Below are 12,943 nucleotides of genomic sequence, written 5' to 3'. Positions count from 1 at the left end.
AGGGCAGATGCATAAAATCCAGTGTCTGAATTCCTTCCATTTCCAGGCTTTGCCTCATTTCTGTCTAAAACTCCCTACACTTCCCATGAACACAGCCATATGGAGAAGGATATATCTGACCTACTGGTACAACTGCGGGGAGGGAGGCATAACTTCCCAACAATGATTCATATCCATGAGGCAATTACAAATGGATATGGGGGTTCTTCACTTACACATCCTTAACTTACCTGTGGGTATCTCCTTTGCTAAGCAAGGTTTGTCCCTTGTGCAGGGCATCAGCTGACACATCTTTAATCTCTTTCTTCAGTTCCTCATGCTTTATTGCCAAAAGAGGCAAGCTTAAATCTTCAGAGTGAAGACGCTTAAGAGAAGCTTCTACATTTCTAAGTATATCACATGCCTACCAAGATAAATACAGTTTTCAAAAAGTTAAAAGTGTTGAATAAAACAAATCATTAAACTATTTTTCTCAAACTGTGCCCCTTGGCCTTCTCTCCACTGTTGCACCCCTGCTGGCCCCAAACCTTGTTATTCACGCATCGGAGAAAATGTCAGTGGAGGGAAAGTCATGTGTGTAGGCTGCTCCTGTGATCGTGCAAGATTAGGCTATTTTTCTTACAAACAAAATTCAGCCCTCTTAAGTTAACAATAGAGAACTTTTATGTCATTTTGACTGCTACGATGTGCACAAATTATCGGCATACATTACTCGGTTGTAGCTTTCACATTATCTGATTTTCTCCTTCATATGGCGAGTTTCCTGTTATACACATGAAAAGCAAGTGAAATATCAACTGCAAAAAGGACAACAGTTACAGGCAGAAAAATGCCCTTTAGGTAAATGTCAGAAACCAAATTATCAGCTTCTTGATTTCACAGTGCACATTATTATTTTTTTAAACACCTCTAAACAGTTTCAGGTCACAAAGTAGGAGATGCCTTCCACTGTGAAGAAAATGTTTGAATTATAGTATTACCAAATACAAAGAAAAAAAGTGTTGATGTGGGGAAAGTACCTTGACTTCTTTGTAGAGCAAGAAAACAAACAACAAAAATGGGTGTGCTTTCCTTCCAAAAAATCTCTAGCAGAACCAAAAAAGTCCATAAGGGTCTGTGAGTAAGAGCTATGGACAGGGGAACACAATAATAGGATTTTCACTGCAAAAGAAGATGGTGGTCATAGGTGTGCCAGTTTATGTAATTTCTTTGTTTGCCTACTCACCTCAAACTGAAGAATTGTAGGTAAAACCAACTAGTCAGCTCTGAAAATTCAGGACCCACAGAAGTTGATAGCAACTCAGGAACCTCCAGATCAGAAACCTGGGCTTCATAGCATACCCATGCCAGCAATGAAGCTCATGCCTCAAACGCTACTGGAGGGAATAGCCCACTAATATAATACTTATTTCTATATTGTTTTGGAAGCAAATGCAGGCAATTAAAAAAACCCCTCTCTTTCAGGAAAACTTCCTTGAAAATGGTTGACATCACGACACTAGGTTTTTCCCTCTCAAAGTAAGCGGAAAATTTAGGTTAAGAAAGTATCATATTTTGCTTTTGAAAAACATCTTGTTCACACTCACTTTCTCTGTGCAAAACCAAAACAGAGTAACAGCAGCTTTGGAAACTATCTGGACTATAACCAAGAGAAAAGATAAATGTTTTCCACTTTTTATGATGACCTCAGTATGCCTGCTCAAGTCTGGTAGATAATATTGTTAGCATTCATAGCCCTGTTGCTAATTAGATAAGTTCTGGGTGATGCTACAGCTACAAATTCACATAACCCATGTTTGGCTTCCAGCATAACTAATAGGAAGTTCTGTTTCACAAGGGCTGAAACACTAAGCATGCTTACTTGCAGTGGAGATGGGTGGGTCTGATGTCAGTGGAGCAGTGAATCTGCTTCAGGTTTTAGTCTGATATTTCCAAAGTGCTGAACCTATTTTGGGAATATGTTTCAGCACCTTGGCCAGCTCCTTGAAAGGTCGGGCTAAAACCCAGAGTGGATTCACTGCCCCACTGACATCAAAGTCATCAGCCTCCACTGCTTACTTGGGAGTAAGTTTCATTGAACTCAGTGAGACTTACTTCCCAGTAGGGATGTACAAAAAATTCAATTCAGTTTGCATTTTAAGCCAAATTTATCAAACTCACACTTTCTGAAACAATATGAGAACCATCATTCAAAATTCATTCTTCTCTGAATTTTGCAATGCAGTTCCCCAACCAATGTTTACAAAAAAGCATTTATTGGGGGAAATCTGCAAAAAAATGAATATATTAGTGAAAATACAAAGATGTATTATATTAGAAGAAATTACTTGCAAAGATGTGTACATTAGTCAAAGCTACATAAAAATGTGTTTATTCAGAGAAATTTGCACTAAAATACTGAAGAATTTTCATGAGGATTTTTTTAAAAAAAATTGCAAATTTCTGCAGAAATATGGAGAACTGAATTTAAGATTGGCAAAATGAGAAACTGAGGGAACTGAAACTGACATTCCTACTTCCCAGTAAAGATGAATGGGACTGGACTGCAAGAATAATCACATTTCTCAAATGACTTGCTTCAGAGCTACTCTCGCTACTCTCAATGGAACTAATATAGAAGGTTTGAAGACTGTAGCCTTCTGAGATAGGTTTTTCCATGACAGCTGTGAAGCCATATTGGCTAACAGAATTACCTCTTCCTATATTGTTACAGTTTCATAGATGGTGGCAATTCAACGTAATAGAATATTGGTAACATGGCTTTTTGATCCTGCTGCAGACTCTTTTCAAACAGTTGATTAATGTAACCCATGCATTAGAAAGCTGGCTTTGGAGAGGGGCGGGGCTTTGAGTATTTTAAAGGCTTTTAATTAATCTCTTGTGACATTTACACACTGCCTGCTTAAGAACAACAGTCATAATGCAGAATGAGGGCTCTTCAGTTCTACACTTTTATTGTATTTTTAATTGTTTTGTCAGTTTTATTCTGTAAACAGAACTGAAGGGTGGTATATATATTTAGAAAATAACGAAATAAAATTCTATTGTCACACATGCTGCAAGACCTTTACATGGAGGCACATCTATGCAAGGAAGCAGTCAAATAAGAAGAATCTCCAGCCACAAAAAACTTCATATTGCCAAGTATTAATCAGCTTCGCCACATAGTCAGCCTCCTGAACTGTTTTTTCAGAATTTGTCTGTCCCAGCAATGAAAAAGACAACACATTGACCTGTTTGTATGTAAAGCTAAGCCAAACCACGGCTAAAATTGAATAAGCAAGCGTGTTGGTACATGGAATGAAGATTGTGCCTCCTTTGCTCCTCCCCAGTGCTGCTGCTGCTACGACAGCAGGAGCTGAGCCATAGTTTGGCTTAACCAGGTTTATGGTTTGCCTCATTCTAAATAAACCACAAGCTGTAGCCAAGGTTTGTTCTTGACTTATTTACCGCTTTTGCTTTGTTTGGGGTAGACAAAGAATGAGCCCAAGTTTGCACAAATGTTGAGTCAGAGATGGGGAAGCTCCAGTCAGCAGGGCTGCCTATTTATTTATTTATATCCCACCCTTTCTCCCAGTAGGAGCCCAGGGTGGCAAATTAGGCTCACCAAGCTTCCCCATTAGGCCTGTGGAATGCTTTTCCTTAAATCACATTCACCTAAACAGCTCAGAGCAATAACTAATAAGGGCAGCCCAAGGTCACCCTGAGCTAGGAGCCAAATCCTGAAAGAACCTATATCTTAGGAGACAGATCCTAGGAGAAGGAAGCGTATAGAAAGCTAGTTTTCAACACCACCCTAGCAGGAAAGCTTCAGGGGACACTGTAAACAAGGCTAAATTCCAGTCAGAGAAAAGGGGGAAAAGGAAACTCCACCGATACATACAGGGAGAGAGTCAGCTCAGTCCTTGCTAAAAAGGGCAGCTTCAGCCTTCCTGAAACACAACCACAAGCTCTGTTTCCCTAGGTTAAAGAAAGGTCAGGCTGTTCTAGGTGGGAAAACAACAAACACAAAAGACTTGCCTGGAAGGCGCAGCCCCTTGCTGAGATTAAAAGCAGCCAAAAGCTTAAACAGCCCCGCCCCTCGCTCAGGAAGGAAGCCTGAGAGAATACTAAAGAGTTAAGCCCCAGCTGATAGCCATCAGCCTCAAGTAACACATCATTGGCTGGCAGCAGTAGCTGGGAGGAACCAGCCACACATATAAAGTCAGAGCACCCTAGCGAGGGAGCCTGCTCCACGAGCTAGAGGGAGCCCCAGCTGACAAAGTGTCAAGGCGAGTTCGGCAGCAGGGCGAGTTCGGCAGCAGGGCGAGTTCGGCAGCAGGGCGAGTTCGGCAGCAGGGCGAGTTCGGCAGCAGGGCGAGTTCGGCAGCAGGGCGAGTTCGGCAGCAGGGCGAGTTCGGCAGCAGGGCGAGTTCGGCAGCAGGGCGAGTTCGGCAGCAGGGCGAGTTCGGCAGCAGGGCGAGTTCGGCAGCAGGGCGAGTTCGGCAGCAGGGCGAGTTCGGCAGCAGGGCGAGTTCGGCAGCAGGGCGAGTTCGGCAGCAGGGCGAGTTCGGCAGCAGGGCGAGTTCGGCAGCAGGGCGAGTTCGGCAGCAGGGCGAGTTCGGCAGCAGGGCGAGTTCGGCAGCAGGGCGAGGAGGCCAGGGCCCCCATTCTGCCCGTCTGTTCCCTGACCTCAACTAAACCGCAGTCTCCAACCCATTGACGTAATAAACCTTAAACAAAACTATGCAGGTAAGAAGCCAGCAGGGGTGTGGGGGCTTTCCAGTGTTTTGCACCGCCTGCAGCATGTACGACTATCTGCCTGTTGGACAGAAGTCGTGGGTGTGCTCTCGGTGCAATGAGCTCCTGGCTCTCCGGGAACGACTTCATTTCCTTGAGGCCAAGGTGGCGGACCTGGAAAAGCTGAGAGAGGCAGAGAGGTGTGTGGAGGAGGCCTTCAGGAACATTATAGCTGTGTCCCACTCCAACGATGATAGCTCTCCTGCTATCATGGAGAACGATGGTCTCGGGGAAGGAAAGCATTCAGCTGAGGAGGAGGGAAACGATCCCTTAGAAGGGACCCATTCCTTGGGGGATGAGCAGCTATCCTCTCGTGCCGAGGATATATCTCCAGGGGGTGGAGGGATCCTTGTAGTTGGTGATTCGAGCATTAGGAACATAGACAGTGGGGTGTGTGATGGGCGTGTAGACCGTAAGGTGTTTTGCCTGCCTGGTGCGAAGGTTGCGGATATCGCCCGTCGTTTAGATAGTTTGGTAGACAGTGCTGGGAAGGAGTCAATGGTCGTGGTGCACGTTGGCACCAACGACATGGGGAAATGCAGCCGTGAGGTCCTGGAAGCAAAATTTAGGTTGCTAGGTAGGATGCTGAAAGCCAGGACCTCCAAGGTGGCTTTCTCTGAAATGCTACCGGTTCCACGCGCAGGACCAGCCAGACAGGCCCAGCTTTGCAGTCTCAATGCGTGGATGAGACAATGGTGTCGGGTGGAAGGGTTTGGATTTGTTAGGCACTGGGGAACATTTTGGGACAAGCCGGGCCTGTACAAAAGGGACGGGCTCCACTTGAACCAGAATGGAACCAGACTGCTGGCACTTAAAATTAAAAAGGTGCCAGAGCAGCTTTTAAACTGACTGAGGGGGGAAACCGGACAGGAGCTGAGAAAGGTCCGGTTCGGAATAAACCTCCCCCCTGGGATAAAAACCAAAGAAATGATGAAATTTTAAAAGGGGTAGGCCTAGAAGTAGGCATTGTGAGAGCAGGGGCACAGGATATAAATTCAGAAGAGCAAGATTACCACAGGCCTAACCACAAGTGCCAAAGACACTTGAAGAGAGACACTGCTTACAAGTGCCTGTACGCTAATGCTAGGAGCCTCCGAACCAAGATGGGAGAACTGGAGTGCTTGGTCTTAGAGGAGAGCATTGATATAGTGAGCATAACGGAGACCTGGTGGAATGGAGAAAACCAGTGGGATACGGTTATCCCTGGATATAAACTATATCGGAAGGACAGGGCAGGACGTATTGGTGGCGGAGTCGCTCTATACGTGAAAGAAGGCATTGAATCCAGCAAGCTTGAAACCCCAAAAGAGGCAGACTCCTCCACAGAATCGTTGTGGGTGCTGATACCGTGCCCCAGGAGGGACTTAATACTGGGAACGATCTATCGTCCCCCTGATCAAAATGCTCAGGGAGACCTTGAGATGAGATATGAAATTGAGGAAGCATCCAAACTAGGAAATGTGGTAGTAATGGGTGACTTCAACTACCCGGACATAGACTGGCTGCATATGTGTTCCAGTCATGACAAAGGAGCAAAGTTTCTAGATATTCTAAATGACTATTCCCTAGACCAGTTGGTCATGGAACCGACCAGAGGGACGGCAACCCTGGACTTAATCCTCAGTGGGGACCGGGACCTGGTGCGAGATGTAAGTGTTGTTGAACCGATTGGGAGCAGTGACCACAGTGCTATTAAATTAAACATACATGTAACTGGCCAATTGCCAAGAAAATCCAACACGGTCACATTTGACTTCAAAAGAGGAAACTTCACAAAAATGAGGGGATTGGTAAAAAGAAAGCTGAAAAACAAAGTCCAGAGGGTCACATCACTCGAAAATGCTTGGAAGTTGTTTAAAAACACTATATTAGAAGCTCAACTGGAGTGCATACCGCAGATCAGAAAAGGTACCGCCAGGGCCAAGAAGATGCCAGCATGGTTAACGAGCAAAGTCAAGGAAGCTCTTAGAGGCAAAAAGTCTTCCTTCAGAAAATGGAAGTCTTGTCCGAATGAAGAAAATAAAAAAGAACACAAACTCTGGCAAAAGAAATGCAAGAAGACAATAAGGGATGCTAAAAAAGAATTTGAGGAGCACATTGCTAAGAACATAAAAACCAACAACAAAAAATTCTATAAATACATTCAAAGCAGGAGACCATCTAGGGAGACGATTGGACCCTTGGATGATAAGGGAGTCAAAGGTGTACTAAAGAACGATAAGGAGATTGCAGAGAAGCTAAATGACTTCTTTGCATCTGTCTTCACAGTGGAAGATCTAGGGCAGATCCCTGAACCTGAACTAACATTTGCAGGAAGGGATTCTGAGGAACTGAGACAAATAGTGGTAACGAGAGAGGAAGTTCTAAGCTTAATGGACAATATAAAAACTGACAAATCACCGGGCCCGGATGGCATCCACCCAAGAGTTCTCAAAGAACTCAAAGGTGAAATTGCTGATCTGCTAACTAAAATATGTAACTTGTCCCTTGGGTCCTCCTCCGTGCCTGAGGACTGGAAAGTGGCAAATGTAACACCAATCTTCAAAAAGGGATCCAGAGGGGATCCCGGAAATTACAGGCCAGTTAGCTTAACTTCTGTCCCTGGAAAACTGGTAGAAAGTATGATTAAAGCTAGATTAACTAAGCACATAGAAGAACAAGCCTTGCTGAAGCAGAGCCAGCATGGCTTCTGCAAGGGAAAGTCCTGTCTCAGTAACCTACTAGAATTCTTTGAGAGTGTCAACAAGCATATAGGTAGAGGTGATCCAGTGGACATAGTGTACTTAGACTTTCAAAAAGCGTTTGACAAGGTACCTCACCAAAGACTTCTGAGGAAGCTTAGCAGTCATGGAATAAGAGGAGAGGTCCTCTTGTGGATAAGGAATTGGTTAAGAAGCAGAAAGCAGAGAGTAGGAATAAACGGACAGTTCTCCCAATGGAGGGCTGTAGAAAGTGGAGTCCCTCAAGGATCGGTATTGGGACCTGTACTTTTCAACTTGTTCATTAATGACCTAGAATTAGGAGTGAGCAGTGAAGTGGCCAAGTTTGCTGATGACACTAAATTGTTCAGGGTTGTTAAAACAAAAAGGGATTGTGAAGAGCTCCAAAAAGACCTCTCCAAACTGAGTGAATGGGCGGAAAAATGGCAAATGCAATTCAATATAAACAAGTGTAAAATTATGCATATTGGAGCAAAAAATCTTAATTTCACATATACGCTCATGGGGTCTGAACTGGCGGTGACCAACCAGGAGAGAGACCTCGGGGTTGTAGTGGACAGCACGATGAAAATGTCGACCCAGTGTGCAGCAGCTGTGAAAAAGGCAAATTCCATGCTAGCGATAATTAGGAAAGGTATTGAAAATAAAACAGCCGATATCATAATGCCGTTGTATAAATCTATGGCGCGGCCGCATTTGGAATACTGTGTACAGTTCTGGTCGCCTCATCTCAAAAAGGATATTCTAGAGTTGGAAAAGATTCAGAAGAGGGCAACCAGAATGATCAAGGGGATGGAGCGACTCCCTTACGAGGAAAGGTTGCAGCATTTGGGGCTTTTTAGTTGAGAGAAAAGGCGGGTCAGAGGAGACATGATAGAAGTGTATAAAATTATGCATGGCATTGAGAAAGTGGATAGAGAAAAGTTCTTCTCCCTCTCTCATAATACTAGAACTCGTGGACATTCAAAGAAGCTGAATGTTGGAAGATTCAGGACAGACAAAAGGAAGTACTTCTTTACTCAGGGCATAGTTAAACTATGGAATTTGCTCCCACAAGATGCAGTCATGGCCACCAGCTTGGATGGCTTTAAAAGAAGATTAGACAAATTCATGGAGGACAGGGCTATCAATGGCTACTAGCTGTGATGGCTGTGCTCTGCCACCCTAGTCAGAGGCAGCATGCTTCTGAAAACCAGTTGCTGGAAGCCTCAGGAGGGGAGAGTGTTCTTGCACTCGGGTCCTGCTTGCTGGCTTTCCTCAGGCACCTGGTTGGTCACTGTGAGAACAGGATGCTGGACTAGATGGGCCACTGGCCTGATCCAGCAGGCTCTTCTTATGTTCTTATGTTCTTACCTGCTCATCCCGTCATATCATACAACATCAGGTGCAAGGCAGATAAACCTATGGGGTCAAATTAAAGAGGAAGAATTGCAAGCACACTTTAAGTGTACTCTTGTTTCTTCCTTTCAGCTCATGGGTAAAGTCCCAGGTTCAATCCCCGGCATTTTCGGTTTGGCCTGGGAAAGACTCTCGTCTGACGCCCTGCACAGCTGCTGCCTGTCAGAGAAGAAATACCAAGCATAGTGGAGCAGTGGCCTGATTTGGCACAAGGCAGCTTCCTAGTTAAATCAAGGCTGGTAGAAATGTGAGCTGGACGGAGCTTCTCTCCACAGCACTGGTTTTTTTTTTTTCCTTTTAGGATGGGAGAAGAGAAAATTATGAAGAGTCCTGTTTTGGAAGGCATTGTTTTTAGAAGTCCTACTGTTAATTAATTTTAGCATAGTGGTTCATAAAATGTCACACAGCAAAAGAGTCAGAATGTCATTCAGACCATTCATCTTCGTAAAATAAGGTCTCCCCTTCTTTGATATGCAACATCACTAAAGAAATACCAAGAGAGCAACGTGCACAAAGCTGTCTAGCCACTCTTTTGAAAGATGCCAGAAATCAACTGGTATTCTCATAAAGCTAGATTAATGAAATGCAGTGATGAATGCTTTCCTACTCCAGGGATTATTCACTTTTTGCTGCTGGCAATGCTATTTTAAACATAGTATGGCATCTTTCTTATAGTAAGGTTATTTGTTATTTATATATCACATTTAGCCTCATACCAGCTCATAAACTTTCTCTGTGTTTTAAGAACACATGTGACATAAAAGGATATTATTTTTTGAGTAACTGTATATTTACAGAAAATATGCCTGCCAGTCAAGCATTACCAAATCTTTTATAAAGTCTGAACCCCTCCAAATGCATTCCCTTGCCTCATACAGCTTCTGTTCTCTAGTTTTCCTCTTTTCAATTTAGAGAGTGCTTCTCCTGTACAGACCTCCTCAGGCATTAAGATCTTCAGAAGGAACCCGACTCCCAGTGCCTTCTCTGCTAGGGTGGTTCGTGCCCACTAAGAGTATTACCTGGTCCAGCGGTTCCCAAACCTTTCCCCCCATGGACTCCTTGAAAATTACTGGGCGTCTTGGTGGACCACTTCATGATTTTTCTGCCTGTTATAGCAATTGTAAAGTGCTGTCCCAGATGCTGTATGGTTTTGAACTGTGTTCTTATTGCTTCTTTTAGTCTTATATTGCATTTTATTGTATTACAGTGTGAATTCTATAGAATTCAAATGGTAATACAGGCATACCCCGCTTAATGTCGCCTTGCTATAACGTACATGCTCCATATGCCTGTATTTCTCCAGAAACGCAGCGCAGCAGCAGAGGCTTTAGCGCGTGGGGGTGGAAATAGACGCGATTGCGCCACCGCAAATCAGCTGGAAGGCGCGATCGCGATCAGCTGAGAGGCGCGGCAGCGCAGCAGCAAAGGCTTTAAAGTGCGGGGGTGGAAATAGACGCGATCGTGCCACCGCTAATCAGCTGGGAGGTGATCGCGATCAGCTGAGAGGCGCAGCAGCAGAGGCTTTAGCGCTGGGCTTTGAGGCTCCGCATGAAGGAGAGGTAAAAAAAGTTTTAAAAGGTAGTGCTTCTCTTTAAGGACATTTTCGGTTTATGTACTCACTCTGGTCCCATTGAGTACATTAATGCGAAGTATTATTGTATAACAAAATACAATATAATAGCAATAATGAAATTAAAAACCAGCATGACTATTTAATGCAGATATGCCATGGATCACCCAAATGAAGCTTACAGATCACTGGTGGTCCATAAAACACAGTTTCGGGACCCCTGACCTAGTCAGTGGAATGAAATCCTTGAAGAATCCCTGAAGAAATGCCAGATCATTACTAATTCCAGGGAAAGAAGGAACACTCCTGAGTTTTAGCCCAAGGCCCCAAAACCCGGAGTAGGAAGACATTTTGTGAAAACTTTTAGCACTGGTGAAAAGACACAGGGCTCATCTACATGGGGGTTTGTTGTGTGTCTGGTGCTACTTACATCCACTTTTAATTTGCATAGTTCACATGACGTTACTGTCAAAAAGAAGCTATTATGCAGTTTTCCCCCTGTAAATCCGTGCAAACCCAATCCTCTGATAATCCGAAAAGGGAAGGAAAAAATGTCTCCGCTCCCTCTCTAGTGCTTGCTAGTGTGTCAGTCATTCCCCTCTCCACGCCCACTCCCTCCTCCTCCCTTCTTTCATTTCATTTCCTGAGGGCTGAACAGTAACTTCTGGCTGCTCTCTCCCATTCTGCTGGCATTTTTTAAGTTGCCGGAAATGGTGCCTTTATTTTCCTTTCCCCCTAACTTGTGTGCAAAAGCATAACACTGTGCAAACAAAGATTTGTATTTCAGTTGTATTGTACCAGTGAAAATATAAACAATTGCATTTCCAGGTTGCTGTTTTTTCAAATGAAACTAACTGGTAGAACAAAAAAGTTCTCAAAAGCTCAAAAAATCTTTAAAGAAAAAATCCTAAAGGGGGCACCCCAAAAACAGCCCAATGAGGACTGAGCATGCCAAGTACCATGGAATGCTGACTGACTATAGGAAAGGAGAATGGAATGGAGCAGTTGGAATCCTGAATAGGAGCCCTCCACACGGCATCATTTTGTTGCTGGTCCCGAATATATTTTCACATTTATGATGAATAAATTGTAAGCCACATTAATAGCCAATCTTGGTTGAAAAGCAGGGCATGCAAATAACAAAAGCAAACAAACAAAGGGAGTATCAGTTTGGACTCCTAGGCCATGTGGCTCAAGAAATAATAATAATAATAATAATAATAATAATAAAATTCTGCATGTATAGAAATACATACAAATAAATGCAACATTTCTCTCTTTGAAATGAGAAACAGAACTGCAACAAATGGGGGCAAAACAACTGAAAACACAGTGTGATTTGCATAGTGTGGGCAACTGTTCCATATGCCGTGGGTGGGTCATGCAAAGTGGCTTCTTTCTGATAGGGTTGATTTCCTCAACCCCTCTCCTTGGTTGCCCACTCCCCTCCCCACTTTTTCTTGGTGTGGTAAAAACAAAAAACACTACGTGACTTCTCAGAGCAAGGAAGCTACTCCAGCCTGCTAGTGCCCTTTTAAACTCCCTCTGCAAATGAAAACTTACATTTTTTAAAAGTTTACATCACATTTGTAAAGTACTTTACATATCATGTCAGCATATATGGGAAACAGCTGATGCACTTGAGGACTGGAAAAGACCTGCCCTGGGAGTGGGTATCTGGGCATCTGGGTGCTTGCTGCTCACTCCTTTGGATTGCTGTCTCTTGAGACAGCTGAAGTCCCTGGTAAGTGCTGCAAGAACTGGGACCCCCTGCCTGACCCTTGCTACAAGGAGAGGCTGCAGTTAATCTTGCAGCCTCTTGCATCAGCTCCTGGATGGGTCAGGGAGCATAAAAGCCCAGCAGCCCTTGGGGGTCGTCCCTTGGGGAGTCCCGAGGGTGAGGGTGTTACCTGTTGCTATTTTTTTTTAACCAATCTGGAGGATATTGGTAGTGGGGAGGGTGTAAGGCACATATGTAGCTTCTGCGCGGGTGAGAGCCTGTGCAGTGAACTGAATGATAGGAGAAAGTCGCCAGATGCCTTCAGAATGAGAGTCTGCAACTCGCAGAAGGCTGGCCCTCCCTGGATGTGACACACACGGGGAGTATATGTGCTCTGTTTGAAAGATACTGAGTGGGTTTGACTGTTCTCAATTCTCTCAGAGGCCTACTGGGATAACTGGTTCAGATAGGTTATGTTGGCGGACTCTTGTTGGGTCCATATCAGGAGTTTAGGAGGAGTCTTAGTAAGGAAGAACATGGGTGATGCCACCCCAATTTCAGTGATCATGGATAAAGGGAGGTATACCCATGGGGAGGTGGTGAACTACCATAGAAGACGAGGGCAAACCTATCTACGCCTTGTTCCTTGCTCCCACTCCTCTCATGGATGGTTTCCTCATTGCTTATCTGCTGTGCCCAGTGGCCTGTGTATGTTGTTGCTTAATGCTAGATCGGTACACAATAAGACCACACTCA

At 44.3% G+C, this 12,943-nt stretch overlaps 1 protein-coding gene across 4 annotated transcripts in view; it reads right to left on the bottom strand.

Moving 5' to 3' along the window:
* Positions 1–12,943, bottom strand: part of CCDC141 (coiled-coil domain containing 141) — a 179,009-nt gene that overhangs the window by 72,287 nt on the left and 93,779 nt on the right. For all 4 annotated transcript variants that reach the window (XM_061608321.1, XM_061608322.1, XM_061608324.1 and 1 more), the window contains exon 8: positions 231–403. In XM_061608321.1, the coding sequence (XP_061464305.1) occupies positions 231–403 (173 nt within the window). The remainder of the gene's footprint in view (positions 1–230; positions 404–12,943) is intronic.

Source organism: Rhineura floridana, chromosome 2 (genome assembly GCF_030035675.1).
Source record: "Rhineura floridana isolate rRhiFlo1 chromosome 2, rRhiFlo1.hap2, whole genome shotgun sequence".
NCBI lineage: Eukaryota > Metazoa > Chordata > Lepidosauria > Squamata > Rhineuridae > Rhineura > Rhineura floridana.
Note: the sequence above shows the minus strand (reverse complement) of the source record. Positions and strands in the feature narration are given on the sequence as shown.